Source organism: Artibeus jamaicensis, unplaced genomic scaffold (genome assembly GCF_021234435.1).
Source record: "Artibeus jamaicensis isolate MK-2021 breed Jamaican fruit bat unplaced genomic scaffold, CSHL_Jam_final contig_797, whole genome shotgun sequence".
NCBI lineage: Eukaryota > Metazoa > Chordata > Mammalia > Chiroptera > Phyllostomidae > Artibeus > Artibeus jamaicensis.
The window spans coordinates 7617847-7633929 of NW_026521977.1; the positions used below are offsets into that span (position 1 = coordinate 7617847).

Genomic DNA, 16083 nt, shown 5'->3' on the forward strand with positions numbered 1-16083 from the left:
CAAAGTGATCAGAATTTTGAAGGCCAAATATTTAGTTCTCCGAAGAGACTACAGATAGCCAGAAATAGTGAGGCCATTTCTGACTGGTTCCCCACACGCCAATTCCACAACGGTGCTCAGATTGCTCTGAAACACTCTGAGTCCTTATTTGAACATCTGCAGGTAGAGTTCTGATAGCTGTTTGTTTATCTATCCACCCACCCACCTGCCCAGCCAGCCCAACATCCGTCCACCGTTTATTGACTTGACTTTTACTATGTATCAGGCCCTGTCCTCATTTTCAAGGGGCTTACCGTCCAGTAGGGGTGACAATCAGAAAGCAGGCCAGCATAACTTTAGTGTAAAAGTTTTATGCATAAGGAGCGGCAGAGCGCTACAAACAGGGGCATCAAACACATCGAAGGGTCAGAGGAGGAGGAGGAGAAGGAAATACTGGGTCGGCCAAAGAGTTTGCTTGTTTTTTTCCATAGGATGGCTCAGGTAAGCACTTAGTGGTCTTTAACTTCATTCAAAACAATTTTGTTAGACTGTATCGTGACAGAGGTCATATCAGTGTGCATTTTTTTTAAAAAACTCACCAAAATGGGTGAATTATTGTGTAGTTATTTTAATATTGAAGATGGAAGAAGATATACAACATTTTTGGCACATTATGCTTTATTATTTCAAGAAAGGTAAAAACACAACTGAAATGCAAAAAAAAAAAAAAAGAAAAAAACTTGTGCAGTGTATGGAGAAGGTGCTGTGACTGATCAGACCTATCAAAAGTGGTTTGTGAACTTTCTTGCAGGAGATTTCTCACAGGATGATGCTCCACGGTCGGGTAGAGCAGTTGAGGTTGATAGAGATCAGAACGAGATATTGAGAACAATCAACATTATACCATGTGTGTGACAGCCAACATACTCAAAATATCCAAATCAATAAAGTTATTAGTGAAAATGAAAAATGAGTCTTTTATTTTATGGCAAAAACTAAACAGACTTTTTGGCCAACCGATACATCTAGGCTAAGGTCTGAAGGATGAGCTGAAGCTGTCCTACCAAGGGTGAGGGCAGGGGAGCAGCTGAGCAAGGCCCAGAGGGATCCTAGCGCCTCCTGACTCAGATGCCACCAGTCTATTCTACCCCTTGCTCTCTTGGGTCTGGCCATACTCCCTGGTGCCTGTTTCTTGAACATGCCAAGCTCATTCCTAAGGTTGTTGCAAGTACCATGCCTTCCTCCCAGAACACTCTCCCTCAGAGTTCTGCATCTGTGACTGGCCTCACACACCCACACCTTCCCCGTCTAGAGAAGCCTCCCCTGACCACCGACTCCCAGCCCTCTAGCCCCTCCTCACCCCATCACCCTGCATCTCTGTGCATAGATCAGGATAGAAAATCATCTTGTTGATTTGTTTGCCTGGTTATGGTCTGTCTCCTCCATCTCTCCGCAAGAATATATGGGATGTTGCCTCTCTCTTGAACATGGCTATATTTCTCAGCCTCTTTAACAGTCTGACACACATATAAAAAATGCCCTCAATAAATGGTTGTAAAATAAAAGACTAAATGGATGAATGCATGAACAAATGCACCCAATTCAAGAGATACAGTATGGTTGAGATATAGAGAATGGGGAGCGGCAAGATATGAATCAAAGGTGTCTACTGGGACCAGACCCATGCCCTCCTCCAAAGCCCTGGTAAGGAACTTGGATTTCACTCCAAAGGTAATTAGACTTGAAGATCCTTCAGTCCTAAGACAAGACTACAGTTACACCAGAGACCACAGAAGTTGGGAAACTGAGAAAACAGACAAGTTGCCTTCAGATAGGCCCTCTTATCTGAGTCTCTTGTCACTTTGTGAGCTGTGAAGGCAAGCCGACCGCCTTGCTTGGTGCTCTAGCTTGTGAGAGGGGACAGGTATCCTGAGATAAGAGTGAAAGAGCAGTGTGACAGGGACAGCTCGGAGACAGATTTCAAAGAGGCTGCAGGGAATCAAAAATCAGAGTCCACGCTCTGGCGTGTGGAAGAATGTGGAAATAGGAAAAAATTATGAACAGAAGGAGGTGGCTGACAGCAATGCTTGGGGCCCCTTACAGCTTGGGAGTGGGGTGGTGTCAAGAACACGTGAATGAATGCCTATTAAGGGACCTGAAGCCTGTGAAGGAAACAAGAAGACAAAGGGAGGAGGTGCGGTGAGGGTACTCAGCTCTGTCCTGGGCTGCAGGACGGGGCTGGAGGGGGAGGGAGGCGAAGGGCAGGCTGAGGGGCGGTGCTGCGGCAGCCTGGGTGGTTGGGCCACCGTTCACACTGCTAGGGGATGGGCACCTCCTGGAAAGGGGGGGGAGCGATGTGCTCACAGGAGACTCATCATCAGTGTGATCCAGAGGATTAACGCTGAAACCGGAAGGGTGTGAAGAAGAAAAGCCATTGATACTATTAAACCAAACCCTACGGAAGCCAGCATTACATGATACACAGTGCCTACTACACTTTATCCATTCATTTATCCAATACTTGCAAGAACCCTAGAACTAAGAAAAGCTGAGGTTTACAAAGCACACCTAATATGCGCACATGTGACACAGCTAGAAAGTACTAGAGCTGGGGTTTGAATCCAGGTCTACCTGACCTCAGAGACTCCGCTTTAGGAGGAGATACATAAGGTAAAAGAAATCCGTATAGTAGGAAGTAAGGGGCGAAACGGCTGGCCTGGACAGTGCTTGTTTGTGCCTCCTTTATTTCATCAAGCAAGTCATATTGATACAGGGTGCAGCCAAGAGGGGCCCCCAAAAAAGATTTCGAATGGTGTCCAGAACTCAAGGTGTACAGGAATATTGGAGAGACATATAAGATGTCCTCACCCCTTCCCCCACAGGTGTGAAGCAGGAACAGGCAGGGCTGTTTTGTACAACCACAGCCTTGCAGCTAATCCATGGCAGGGTCATTTAACATATCTATAGCCTTGGCGGGCCACTTGGATATGTTAAATGGCTGTGGCCAGGCTTGGAGCCAAGAGGATGAAGTCATTCCCCCCCAAGATGTAACTGGGGGTCAGGTCCCCTGAGTTACAGCACCTGCGTGAGAGCTTGGAGAAGACTGGCTCTAGGACATGGGGCCATACCTACCCAGACTCACCAAGGCAGCCCAGTAAACTTGTAATAATACAGAAATAGTGGCAGGTGTAACTGATTGTGGGAGGAATCGGAAATGGCGTACGGAGGAAGATTGGCGCAGGGATTTAAACCCAGACACAGAAGCCATTGGGGAGAGAGCCATGTGGTTTGGGGCAGAGTTAGGATCCCCTCTTGCCCAGGTGAAGGAGAGATCCATGTGGTTTGGGGCAGAGTTATGACCCCCCTCTTGTTGAGGTGAAAGGGAGGCACACAGTTTTGGCAGAGTGCAGAACCCCTCTTTCCCAGGTGAAAGGGAAAACCACACAGCTTTGCCAGAATGAAGATCCCTGCAGCCAGGTGAAGAAGAAAGACACGTACTTTTGGCGGAGTGCAGACCTCTGAAACTTTGGTAGAAGAGGCCCACGCAGCTTTGGGGTGCTCCCTTTGGCTGCATGGCCTGGAAAGCAGGAGAGACTTTGACTGGAAAATGGGTACAAAGAATTCTTGCCAGTGGACCGTGAGAAGGTGCATGACTGGATTAATTGGAGATCCTGCCTGGACGTCAACACAGCTGACGGTACCAGCAGCCTGGAAAAACGGACATGTGCTCTTTTCCTGATTTATGGTACCCGGAGTTAGGACAGGGGGAGAAGGCAGCACTGTGTGTGTAGGTGTATACCCTAAAGGACTTTGATATTTTAATGGAGGCATTAGGTCTGAATAGCATTAAATAAACATTTCATGTCCTTTTCACAAGTCTCTGGCATTGAGAGATGTCTTTCCAATTACAGGTGGACAACTGGGCCCAGTAAGGGGGTCTGGACAGTATTAGTATACCACCCTTTGGAATCTGGGGCCCCGATGTATCTGTTCCTTAACAGTTTTTTTGGCATCCTGGGTGAGCCAAATATTGCCCACTGTGGACCTCCGCTCGGTAACAATTTCCCCTTCCTTTTGCCCACAGCCCTGAGGTTACCTGGGCATCCACCCCGCCTCACTCTCAGTCCCACGGTCTGCTCCTCAGCAGTGAAGCAAGCACCCCAGGCCTGTGCCAATCAGCATGTGCAGTCCCTGGCCACAGCCCATGGTTTAGGGAATAAATGTGATCTAGCCTGTTTAATCGTAATGGATCTCAGAGCTTCTGGACAAGACTCTGGCTCTTTTCTGCTGGACTTGAGCCTGAATGACACAAGTCTGGGGCTACTGTGGCTACCAGTACCTTGCCACCAGACCCTAGATCTGCCAGGGACCTCCCCATGGAGTTTAAGAATGAATCCAACGCAGAAGTGGGCGGAGCCCAGAGAACGACATATAATGATCCTGCCTGAGCCCTAAGCTGAGCTGTTCCTAAAGCGGGATCTATCCTGAATTTCAGTGACGTGAGCCAACACACCACACCTTAAGGTAAATGCGTCCGCATTTTCTGTCACTGGAATCGGGAGTCCTGACACAACACATTCATACAGACAGCATCTGCCTGTGTGAATAAGGATAGAAGAAGCATTTGGGTGAGGATCCAGGGGAGAGAACAAAGCACTATTCCTGGGACCACCCACTTAACAGAGAGAGAACTTTTCTAATGCAGATTCTCAAACTGGAGGAGAGGCAAGATTTAGTTCTGCCTGATGAATAATTCTAATGAACCAAATGTGTGAACATCTTATTCTGAAAAAGAAAACGAAACAAAACTCAGAACATTTAATAAGTCTGGATTTGCCTGGCTGATGGTTTCATCTCTCAGAAAGTTAAGAGGAAGTGCTAGTCCGCCTTTATTCTGACTCAGAAGGTAGAACAAACTGTTTTTTTTTTTAAAGGAAGGAGCCTTGGGAAAACATGATTATGGTATCTAAAGAGCTTATTAAGAGCATAATAAGAACAAATTTTAAAAGTTCGGAGAAAATCTAGGGACAATACAAGATCTAGGACCCGAGAACCTACACAGGAAGGTGGACTAAGAGAAAAGAAAGAGCACTCCGGCCACCAAAGCCCGAGAGTTAACTATTAAAGCTTCAGGTGGGAAAAAGCAAAGTACAGGGCAGGGCAGAAGCAGGCTTACAGTTGTTTGTGTGGAAGAGAATACAATAATTAATAAATAATGATACCAGAATAAACCGCGTTTCACATACTCACAACCAAACCTACTTTTGCCCACCCTGTGCACCCCGAACATCAGCGAGCAAATCCACCCTGAAGGGCTCAAGGCGGACGGACATCGCTGATCAGCCACGGCAGCTTTTCCTGGGAAGCCCAGTCTCATTCTCGAGCTATCTTTGACCCAGTGCCCTAGTCGGCCACAACCAACTGACCAAAGTTGAGACATAAGAATGAGCCCATGTTCCACTGCTGGTCTAAGGAAGCCAGAGGAACCACACGGGGTGCTCCCCGAGTTCATGTTGTGAAAGGACTTGTGTTGTGAAAGGATGTGCACAAAAAATGAAGGTGGGCTCGATCAAGTACAGACCCACAGGGCAGTGGGCCTGTGTGAATGATGGCCAAAGGGACAAAATCTAGAAAGTGCTAACCTCTGTTCACTTAAAGCAAAGCAAAACAAAAACTATTTTTTGAAGAATTAAAATAGAGGAGGGAGTCCTTAAAAATATGGGACATGGGGATCCCTGACTGGAGAGGATGACACAGCTTAAATAAAGCTGAATTCTTCGACTTCTGAATTCAGTCCCATAACTTCATGAAGGAAAGGATCTGCACGTGAAAAGAACAATGTCGGACAAGACAGACTGAGATTCCAGGATGTGGAGGAAGACGAGAGAAAGACTGAGATTCCAGGCTCCCGTGGCTGAGCTCCAGGCCGCCCAGGCTCCACCCCGTCAACCTGGAGATGGGCTCAGGAAACCCCTCAGGCGCTCTCCGAGGAATGAAAGAGAACAAGGAAAATGCCAGAACGTTGGAGACCTCAAACAGCATCCTGATTTTCAAAAGACAGGAGAAACAGATCCCACCAACCACAGGACTGGAGAGCCTACCACCACTCTCCACAAGAATGGGAGCACCTCCTCCACGAGGCAGACTTCAGAGCGCGCAGGGGAGGACGCACGAAGAAGGTGGCGCACACGCAGTGGGAACACGGGCAGAGGACAGGCACGGGCAGTTCACTGAGGAGGAAACACAAGTGGCCGATAAAGAAGGAAAGATCCCCCAAGTCATGAAACACACATTAACACAATCGGATACTATTTCTCTATGCAGCAGCTCAGCAAAGATGTTAAAAACTGGTAATGTCAAATACTGGCAAAGACACAAGGAAATAAGCACTCTCATCAGTGAAACATAACAGCTTTCTTTAAACGGCAATTTGGTGATATTCTTTAGAATTCAAAATATACTGTATTGTGGGGGAGAGGAGGGGGGAGGTGGAAGAGAGTATAATGGGGATAAATGGTAATTAAAAAATTCAATGAAAAAAACTATTAAAAATCATTAAAAAGTTAAAAAAATAAATACATTGCATTTTGACCCAACAAAATACACGCAGACTCACATGTGCAGAGGCTCGCAAGAGTTTTTCATTACAGGACTGTTTACAACAGTAAAAGATGAGAGAAAAACTACCCCAAGCGTCACATGTGCTTAAATACATCATGGTTGCATGACATACCATACAACAGTCAAAACTAAAGTCAATCCACATACACCGACACAGATGATTATCAAGATGCCGTCATGCATGGGGGTGGGCAGGGCAGGGGACAGTAACGAGGGAAAAGTGAGGGCAACTATAATGAACAATAAAAAAAGGTATGATCATGCATACTTTAAAGAAAGCTATATATTTCTGTAAGTGCATATATGCAGATAATATGAATAAAGAATAGTTGGGTACAATAGGATTCCCATTAACGTGGTAATGGAGGTGACCTTGGGAAGGAGATTAAGGATATCTTTGGCTTTACCTTTCTGCATTTTTTAAATAATAAGAGGTCTTCATTTATTGTCTAGTTAAATATACATGTTTAACCAACATATATGAAGGAAAAAGTAGGGCACAGTGAGTGTTAGGGACCAGCACATGCACCGGGAGTAAGATGTGTCATCCCTTCTCCTGGGATGACCAGGAAAATGCCAACGGCACTATGAACAGAGTGCCCGCAGGCTAATGGCGGAGCTTCCTATTATTAGCAGGGACACAACATAAAACTTCAGGCTGGGTGACAGCACTAGGAGGAACAGTCAAACCTGACTGTAGTTAAGAGTTACTGACTCCAGGCCCAAATGGAAACTTCCAGGGCAGTCTGGTCCTGTCCAATATATTCATTCATTCTCTCAATCTGTCACTCATTCGACAGATACTTGAGAGCTACAATGTGTCAGTCACGCAGAAGATACTGAGACAATCTCTGCCTGAAGCCTAGGATACCAAAAAGTAGAAGGGAAAAAAACTCAAAAAAACAAACACAGCATGACAAATGCTCAACTGTGGCACTGCGGAAGCTCCAAGGTAAGACCTGACCCCGACCTGGCCTCTTGGAGGAGATCAGCATCTACACCAAAGGTCTGTTCACCTAAAGAGAAAGATCATAAAGCTAGAAAATGCCACTAATACAAAAAAATCACACACACATGAACTGGAACGGGTTGCCAAGCCAAAATGCACCCTGTGAAATCCCTGTGCAGTCCCTCTTGCTTTGAGGCCCCACCAAAAGAAGGCCATTGTCAAAGAGGCCTCAGAACAGAGCAAGGTGTCTGGATAGTGGAGAAGGGAGCCCGTGCCAGACAGGGACTGGCTAAGGACACACCCTGACTTCTCCAGGGCCACCCAGCCCTGAGCCCCTAACTCCAGTCCTTTCTTTTTCTCTCAGGGAATCCACTGCAGCCAGCAGACTCAGACATTTCAGGATCCCTGACTGTACTCTTGGTTTGCCCACCGGAGGGAAGCGGCAGCTGGGAGATAGCCCCCGGTCAGCTGCCGGCAGCAGGGTGGGTGGTTTGTGGAACACTTTCCACTTGCAAGCTCTTTCTTGGGCTCTCCCTCCTCCCCAGACTGGTGCCCCGAGGTTGTCCCTTCCACCACACATAAGAAAAGAAAAGAAACAGACGCCAAGTTCCGAGGCTGTTCCAGGCAGTCATGTCCCCTCCCAGGCCTTCGTGTTTCTCTTTTTAATCAAGAGAGTGGCCAGATGACTTTCCAGGGCACCTACCAGCTGGGACAGACAGTACGTGCTACATTCTCCTCCCGGAAGAATTCATCGTTCACACGGACTTCAGAGAGAGGGCAGTGCTTAACACAAGGGCATGAAGGGTGAAATATGGGGTACTCGAGAGTTCTTATTTGGGTCCCCAACCTAGTGTAGGGAGCACCTCGGCAGGGACCCTCCACCGGGACTGACCTCTTCAGTGACGACCGAGATAGCACCTGTGCAGCCTGGTTCATGGCCCTGACCCAAGCGTTCATGTCCTCCAGGGTGTCAGCACTGAAGTAGTAGGTCCTCACGCCCGACTGCTCGGTGGAGCTGTTATAGATGAGGGCTCGCATCCCCGTGTGCACAGCCTGTGAGATGGAGGCGGAAACCCAGGGCAGAGAGGTTAGCACGCATTTCACTTCCGGGGCGAAAACAAGGAGACACTCGGCCATGTTCTCCCCTCTTCCAGACTAGAAGTCCAAGCAACACCCAGCCTGTGCCCACAGCTGGAAAACGCCACAGCTGGATTCCCCTTCCTCAGTGCAGTCAGGCCCAGTGCCAGCTGTCTCTCACCCACAGGAAAGCACTGCAGCTGTGCACCTGTTTCTGATTTATCTTACTCATGCATAGGGAGGGGGCACGCACCCCGGGCTTTCTTGAGAAAGAGACTTTAAATAAGCCCTCCAAGCGGACTCTGGGGAATCCCTGTTTTGGTTCCTCTAAAGCAGGTGATTACTGGAAATGAGTCAAAAATTAGCTGCGACAGCAGGCAGCGTAGTGTGGATACTCACCGTGCTTCAAGGCTCGGGCACAAAATGTGCTGAGTGCCCATCAAGGAAGCCACTGTCCTGTCTCTCCACAGAGACACTACCAAGTCTGACAGAGCTAACATCTGCGTGAAAATCTGTGCACACCTAATATGTGCTGGGAAGCCTCAAGGTGCTTTCACACGTATCCTTGCAAAGAGCCAATGGAGAGGCACTAGAAAGTCCACTGAAAAGCCCCTGGGATGGCTTCTAAATAAGAAGCAAAACCAGTGTCTTCCCTTGTGTTCTAAATAAGCAGGGGCGAATCTTTTAAATTTGCAAGGAGAGCCCTGGCTGGTGTAGCTCAATGGATTGAGCGCCTGACTGTGAAGCAAAGGGTCACCAGTTCAATTCCCAGTCAGGGCACATGCCTGGGTTGCAGGCCAAGTCTCCAACTGGGGGAGCATGAGGGGCAACCACACACTGATGTTTTTCTCCCTCTATTTCTCTCTCCCTTCCCCTCTCTCTAAAAAACAGGTAAAATCTTTTAAAAAATAAATAAATAAAATAAATTTACAAGGAGAGCCTTACCGAATCTACATAGGAAGATGGTGTTAAAAAGGGGGGTGGGCGGTGAATTTACTGAATGACTACCCTGTGTCTCTAGGGTACTTTCATGAGTTTAATCTCATTTTAACTCCACCAGCTTTCAGACAAAGGGACAGAAACTCTGTTTTACAGATGTGGCAAATGAAGATCTGAGATGTTAAGTAATTTTCCCATATTTCCACATTCAGTAACAGATTATTCACAGCACTTAGTACTTACTATCTGCCATTACATACTTTAGAATGTAAGTGGCACGAGAGCAGGGATTCTGTCTGTTTTGTACATTACTATAGCCCTAGGAACAGTGCCCGGCATAGAGTAGCTGCCAAGTAAATATTTGTTGAGTGAATAAAGAGCTGGAGCCAGGATTCACACCCAGGCCTGGCTGACTCTGTACAACGCTCCCAGGTCCTATAAAGAAAGGAGTGTAACTGTATCTATAGCCCTGGTCAGATCATCTGGATCCAGAACCAAAGGCAGACCCTGTGCAAGGACCGGTCAGAGAACACAAAATGAGAGAACCAATTAGAAGGTAGAAAATGGCAGGCTTCAGGAATCACTAATGGTCAAAAATGAAACCTCTCAGATGAACTGTCGGCATCTACTTCCCCCGACACTAACATCTAGTCCAAAACGCGCAGTGAGGACGCGCCTGTTTCTGATAGTCACGTATCTGGGTTCATCTGTCCCAGCACCAAGGGAGTGCAGGCAAACTTGACCTACAGCAAAGGGTCCCCACAGTGACTGAAGCAAACCTGATTGCCCTTTTTGCACATATAAGGGGACGTCTACTGCCCCAGCAAGGGTTCCTCCTATTTTGGCAAGGTGGAGATGTGGCAGTAAGAACAGAACGAGAAGAGACTTGTGCGTATCTTACTGCGAATCTACAGAAATTCTTGGAAAAGTTCCCCTGGACAATGACCCCACAAGACCTCTGACACCCTCTCCCAGACTTTCTGGCCAAACACTCGCCCCACCAGACACGAGGCCCCCACAAACAAAGGGAACCCTCAAGGGCATGAGCGAGCAGGTCCCCCCTGTACAAGAGTTCATGGAGCCAGCCCTGCCCAGGAAATCAACACAAGACACACTGCAAACATGGATGGTTTGTTTGTCTGCAAATGAGCCATGGGAGTCAGACCCGCATCATTGCAAAGGAGTTACTCATGATCACAAACATGACCTCAGTCACCAAACTGCCCTTGAATCTGAAGAGCAGGTTCCCAGCTACATTCTGTCTGTGCTTAGGCATATGAGATGCAGTAACTGAGAAGCCAAGACGTGCAGGGAGTTCCCTTTCCATCTGACCACATGACCCACGTCCAAAGTGCCCTGAGCCGGAGGCAAAGGCCAGAGCCAAGATGACCTGAAGTCACATCTGGAAGATGCTCCCTTCCCTCTGCTCTTTGCTTCTCGATGAACACAATCCTGCTAGGCAACTGTGCATGGCTGAAGAGAGAGCAGGCCAAAGGAAATGAGGATGACAGCAAAGGAGATTCAGCAGGACAGTCATAATGCCCCAAGGGTATGACTGCACCTCTGGCTCTAATGACTCAGGTCTCGATAGAAAAGCACTAGTGAAGCGAGCGGAACACTCCCACCTCAAGCCCCCAGTGTCAGCCTACAGCACAGACCGACCCAGGTGGGGAAATACAGGAGCACTTGAGAGGCCAGAGCCCATGATTAAGTGACTGATTCATTCTCTAACTCAATCATTCAACAGTAATTTATCATTTATTGAGCTATACTAGAAGTTGAAGAAAAAGCCTTATATAAGGCCAGGATAGTTTATAGCCAAGCAGAAGAAAAAGACCACTGTAACTGCCATCAAGAAGTTCCAAACGCTAGCCCTGGCTGGTGTAGCTCAGTGGATTGAGCATGGGCTGCGAACCAAAGGGTCGCTGGTTCAATTCCTAGTTAGGATACATGCCTGAGTTGTAGGCTAGGTCCCCAGTGGGGGTCACATGAGAGGCAACTGCACATTGATGTTTCTCTCCCTACCTTCCCCTCTCTCTAAAAATAAATAAAATATTTTTAAAAATTTTGGGTACCCTGGCCTGACCGGGAGAAAGACGACCCTAAGGAAATGACATTCAAGCTGCCTTCTACACTATAAGCACGTGTTTTAGCAGGAGTAGCACAGAGGGGATGTGTGCTACCCCTACACGGACAGGAGCAGGGTGTATTCCAAGGATCAGGCCAGCGTGACCGGCAGAGAGAAGCAACATGAAGTGAGGCTGCTGTAGTGGGCAGGGCCAGGGCACTGGGGCCTTGCGATCACACCAGGGTCGTCTCATTTATAAGAGCAGTGAGAAGCAATTAAATGGTTTAAGCTGGGGAGGAGGGGTGACATGATCAGATTTTGTTTGGAAAAACTCCCTCAGCTGCAATACGGAGAAGAGGTTAGAGTTGGGCAGGGGCAGGAGAGGTGACAGGGGCAGGAGGCCACTACAGGAGTGCAGGTGGGAGACGGTGGCAGGCACAGAGGAGAGGAGTGGGCAGGGTCTGGAGAGGTGACATCCACAGGATCTGGGGATGGACTGCATAGGAGAGGCAAGAGAACACCGATGGCAAGGACAAGCCTCGCGGGTTTATGACTTACGGAAACATGGGGCCCTTTTGTTGAGGTGCAGAAAGGACCTCCTCACGTACCACCTTCACGCTGACCAGCATTCGTGCTGACCAGCACAGTGACCTGGGTGAGAGCTCGGGCTCTGGAGTCGGCCGGAGGCCCACAGAGGGCTCTGCCTTGTACTGCAGGGTAACCCTGGCTACATCATTCACCCGCCCGTGCCCCTGTTTCCTCATCTTGAAAATGAAACTGTGAGTAACAGTAGTATTTACCTTGTGAGGCCACAGGAGGATTAAATGCGATAATAAACAGACAGTGCTTACAGCACGGCCTGCCTGTGTAAGGCTCAAACAGGCTACCTGATGTTACTACAGGAGCAGACAAACCTACGGTGGTTGACTGATGAGCTTTCTAGAAACTTTAAAAGACTCTTCTCTACCCTCTTCCCCAATCACTCATTTATAAAGGACTAAACATGAGTGGCAAAGAAGCCTTAACTCATCTTAGCTTGGGAAGTGAAAGCAGTGTCCCTGCCCAAGACTCCTGCTGCAGATGGCGGCTCCGCATGGTCTCTGCCTGCAGAATGGGACTCGCCCCGCCTACCCAGGCAGAACTGCAGAACTGGCTGAGGCGCCAGTTTTCCCGGGGAAAGCTCTGCACAGGCAGTCAACCATCCTCAGTGCAGTGATACAAGACCTGTAGATGTAGAGAAGGAGGGTACCTAACCTGTCCAGAGGGCTCAGGGAAGGCTTCCCTGCGGGAAGCCGGAACAGAGTCCCGAAGGACAAGTAAGAGTTAAGAAAAAGGTATTGTGGGCTCTGGCTGAAGAGCAAGGAATGTCCTGGGCCTTCGGGCAATTGCATATGGCCAGAAGGAGAGTATAAAATGGGAGTGGCTAAAAATGAGGCTGAAGAGAGAGTCTGGGGCTTTGTAAACCAAGACTGGGCTTTATCCTGCAGGCAGCGGGGAGCACCGAACAGATGTGCAATTTAGCAACAGCGTGCAGGAGGGGCTGGAGACTGCAGAGGAATTCAAAGGCTGAAGCCAACACTACAGGCGCTCACTGTGTGCCAGGCTCTGTTCTAGCAGCAAGTTAGCCACCTGGGGGAGGGATGACGGCTGCTGAGACAGAACAGTGGCAGCAGCAGCGGGAAGGAAGAGGTGGGTTTGAGAGAGACACAAAGAACAAAACTGAAGTGGGGGAGGAAAAAGGGCAGCTTGCTGGTTCCCTTCTCATTCCCCAGCAACCCCCGTGCTGATGCAGACACACAGAATCAGCCCCACGAATGCAAACGCTTTGTCCTTTTCCTTGTTGTAAACCCCAGGATCTACATCCACCAAGTAAATCCACGGAACACAACACAAGTTTGTTAAATACAAATAAGGGAACAACCTCATCTCTTGGCTGGCCTTCAGCCAGAATTTAGCAAGGGGTCTCAAGTGTTGGAGGGCATGAAACTCTGACAGTTTGGTGACTCCCATAAACTCTTCTCAAAAAATTTTTAAGAGGACACATAGAGTAAAGGATATATATTGAAATGTTTATCAAAATATTTTAAAATATTATGAAATAGTGATACAGGAGCTTCTTTAACAATGCATTATAAGGCCCTGGCTGGTGTGGCTCAGTGGATTGAGTGCCGTCCTGCAATCAAAAGGTCCCAGGTTTGATTCCAAGTCAGGGCACATGCCTGGGTTACAGGCCAGGTCCCCAGTCAGGAGCATATGACAGGCAAACACACATCGATGTTTCGCTTCTTTTTCTCTCTCCCTTCCCCTCTCTCTAACAAGTAAAAAAAAAAAAAATCTTTTAAAAAACAATACATTATAAGACGAATACAGTAATAATTATTGTCATTGAAAGTGGGGTGCTCATAAATGACATTTCAAGGTATTTACAACAATTATGTGATGTGAGGATATCCCTGGTTTCTATTGGCAACCAAGGCGCAGGTACAGCTAATACCTGTTAAGGCCTGCTTTCTTAATCAAAGGAAATGTTATAGGTTAAAAAAAGGAAAGATACGAATTATCCCCTGACACCAGGGGGTCCTGCAGGCTCAGGTCTGGACCCCTTGATCTTGAGGGAGAGAGTGGCTCAGAGGGGAGCAGTAAAGGCATTTTCCCCACTGAAGGTCTGTGGACCATTGACTGAGTGGGCAGTTTTCTGCTCCAGGTCCTGGATCCGGAGGCCCAAGCTTGCTCAGAGGTGACCAACAGGCAGAGGGTGACTGTGCATCCAATAGATCTCTAGGGACAGGGGGAACGCCCAGCTGAGCCAGCAGCGCAGGACAGAACGCCTCACAGAGCCCAACCCGGCACATCCCGCAGACCTGCCTATGCTCTGGGTGCATCTAGCCCCCCGCCTCCCTGCTCGTGCATAGGGGCTGCCTGACTGCAGGCACAGTTGGGAAAGAAAGACCAGGAGAGGGCCAAATAACGCTTCAGGCTGAGCCTGCATCTATCACTACAGACAACGCTGAACGACGTCGAGCAAGGTGCCCTAGCAACAGTCAGATAATCTCAGCTCAGGAAACAGAGAACCGACACCAGAAACAGGCACAAGGCCCAGGCCACAGAGAACACCGTGCGTTCCTCGGTGTGCCCGAGAACACAGCTCCCGCACTGTCCAGGGGGTCCGCTCTCTGGCCCCGAAAAGAATGACGCTGCAGCCCAAAGGTACAGGGCACCCTGTCATTCTGAGAAAACCACAGCCCTTCCTGGAGAACCAGCTGACCACCACCAGATCTGTCTGCTGTGGCTTTTCTCTGCTCTTGGACCCTGAGGGCCTCCCCAAAGGTCCCCCCAAACCCATGCACGCTGTCTGTCTCACAGACAGAAGACTTAATCAGCACTTGTGGTCAAGTCCAAGGAAATGAATTTTAAAGAATCTACGACACATAAAAGATGTTTTCTTAGAATCTGTTTTCACAGCTCCCAATAAAAGTGTTAAGATGAAATACAGTTTGATCAGTTACTTTGAGAATAGTCCAGATGCTGTCCCAGAATAATCACGTACAGCATCATCACCCGGACTGTTGGCCCAAAAGCAACACGCGACTCTAGAAAGGAAGGTTTTCTGAGGGAAGACTTTCAGGCTGCAGAAGAGCAGTCTGAAACCCACCGAACAAATCGTTTTCAGAGCTGGCAAGAGGCAGGAGAGGCTCCTGAACTATTAAATAAAAGAGTATTGCTAAAATAACAATGAACATTAGTTCCAACCACCTCCCACCTCCAACAATGTATGTGCAGGAGGAGACCTCTGTGGAAGAAAAGCACGAAGAGAAGAAACTGTCTTCCCTCCCAGTAACTCAAAACTGAAAGAGGCTGTAGCCCTGGCTGGTGTGGCTCAGTGGATTGAGTGCTGGCCTGCAAACCAAAGGGTTGCTGGTTCAATTCCCAGTCAGAGCACATGCCTGAGTTGCTAGCCAGGTCCTGGGTAGGGGGTGTGCAAGAGGCAACCACATATTAATGTTTCTCTCCCTCTCTTTCTCCTCCTTTCCCCTCTCTCTGAAAGTAAATAAATAAAATCTTTTAAAAGAAAGAAAGGGAGGATAGAGTCTGGTTTGAGTTCTGCCTCTGTCCTCTTCCAGCTTGGTGGCCGTGGGCAGGCTTCTTTAGCATTCAGATGCTCATGTTCCTCATCTATCAAGTGAAGCTAATAATACTGACCTCGCAGGCTCCCCACAGCGTGAAGTGAGCTAACATGGGTAGAAGCAATTCTCAAATCATAAAAGGCTCTGCGGATAAAGGACGATACTATATCACGCAACAGGAAGCGGGGAAGGATCCAAGAGTGTTCAACCTGCTGCTATTCTGGACTCACTGGGGAGAGGGACGGTCTCAGGAAAAGGAGACAGCTCCCACCTGTTGATGAAAAACGCTGCAGCCTCAGCTCAGGAAGGAAGGGCAGAGGAAAATG

At 48.3% G+C, this 16083-nt stretch overlaps 1 protein-coding gene across 11 annotated transcripts in view; it reads right to left on the reverse strand.

Moving 5' to 3' along the window:
• The window catches only part of PLEKHA7 (pleckstrin homology domain containing A7), a 208471-nt gene that overhangs the window by 50898 nt on the left and 141490 nt on the right, over positions 1-16083 (reverse strand). For all 11 annotated transcript variants that reach the window (XM_053673020.1, XM_037150583.2, XM_037150591.2 and 8 more), the window contains one exon: positions 8442-8602. In XM_053673020.1, coding sequence (XP_053528995.1) covers positions 8442-8602 — 161 coding nt within the window. The remainder of the gene's footprint in view (positions 1-8441; positions 8603-16083) is intronic.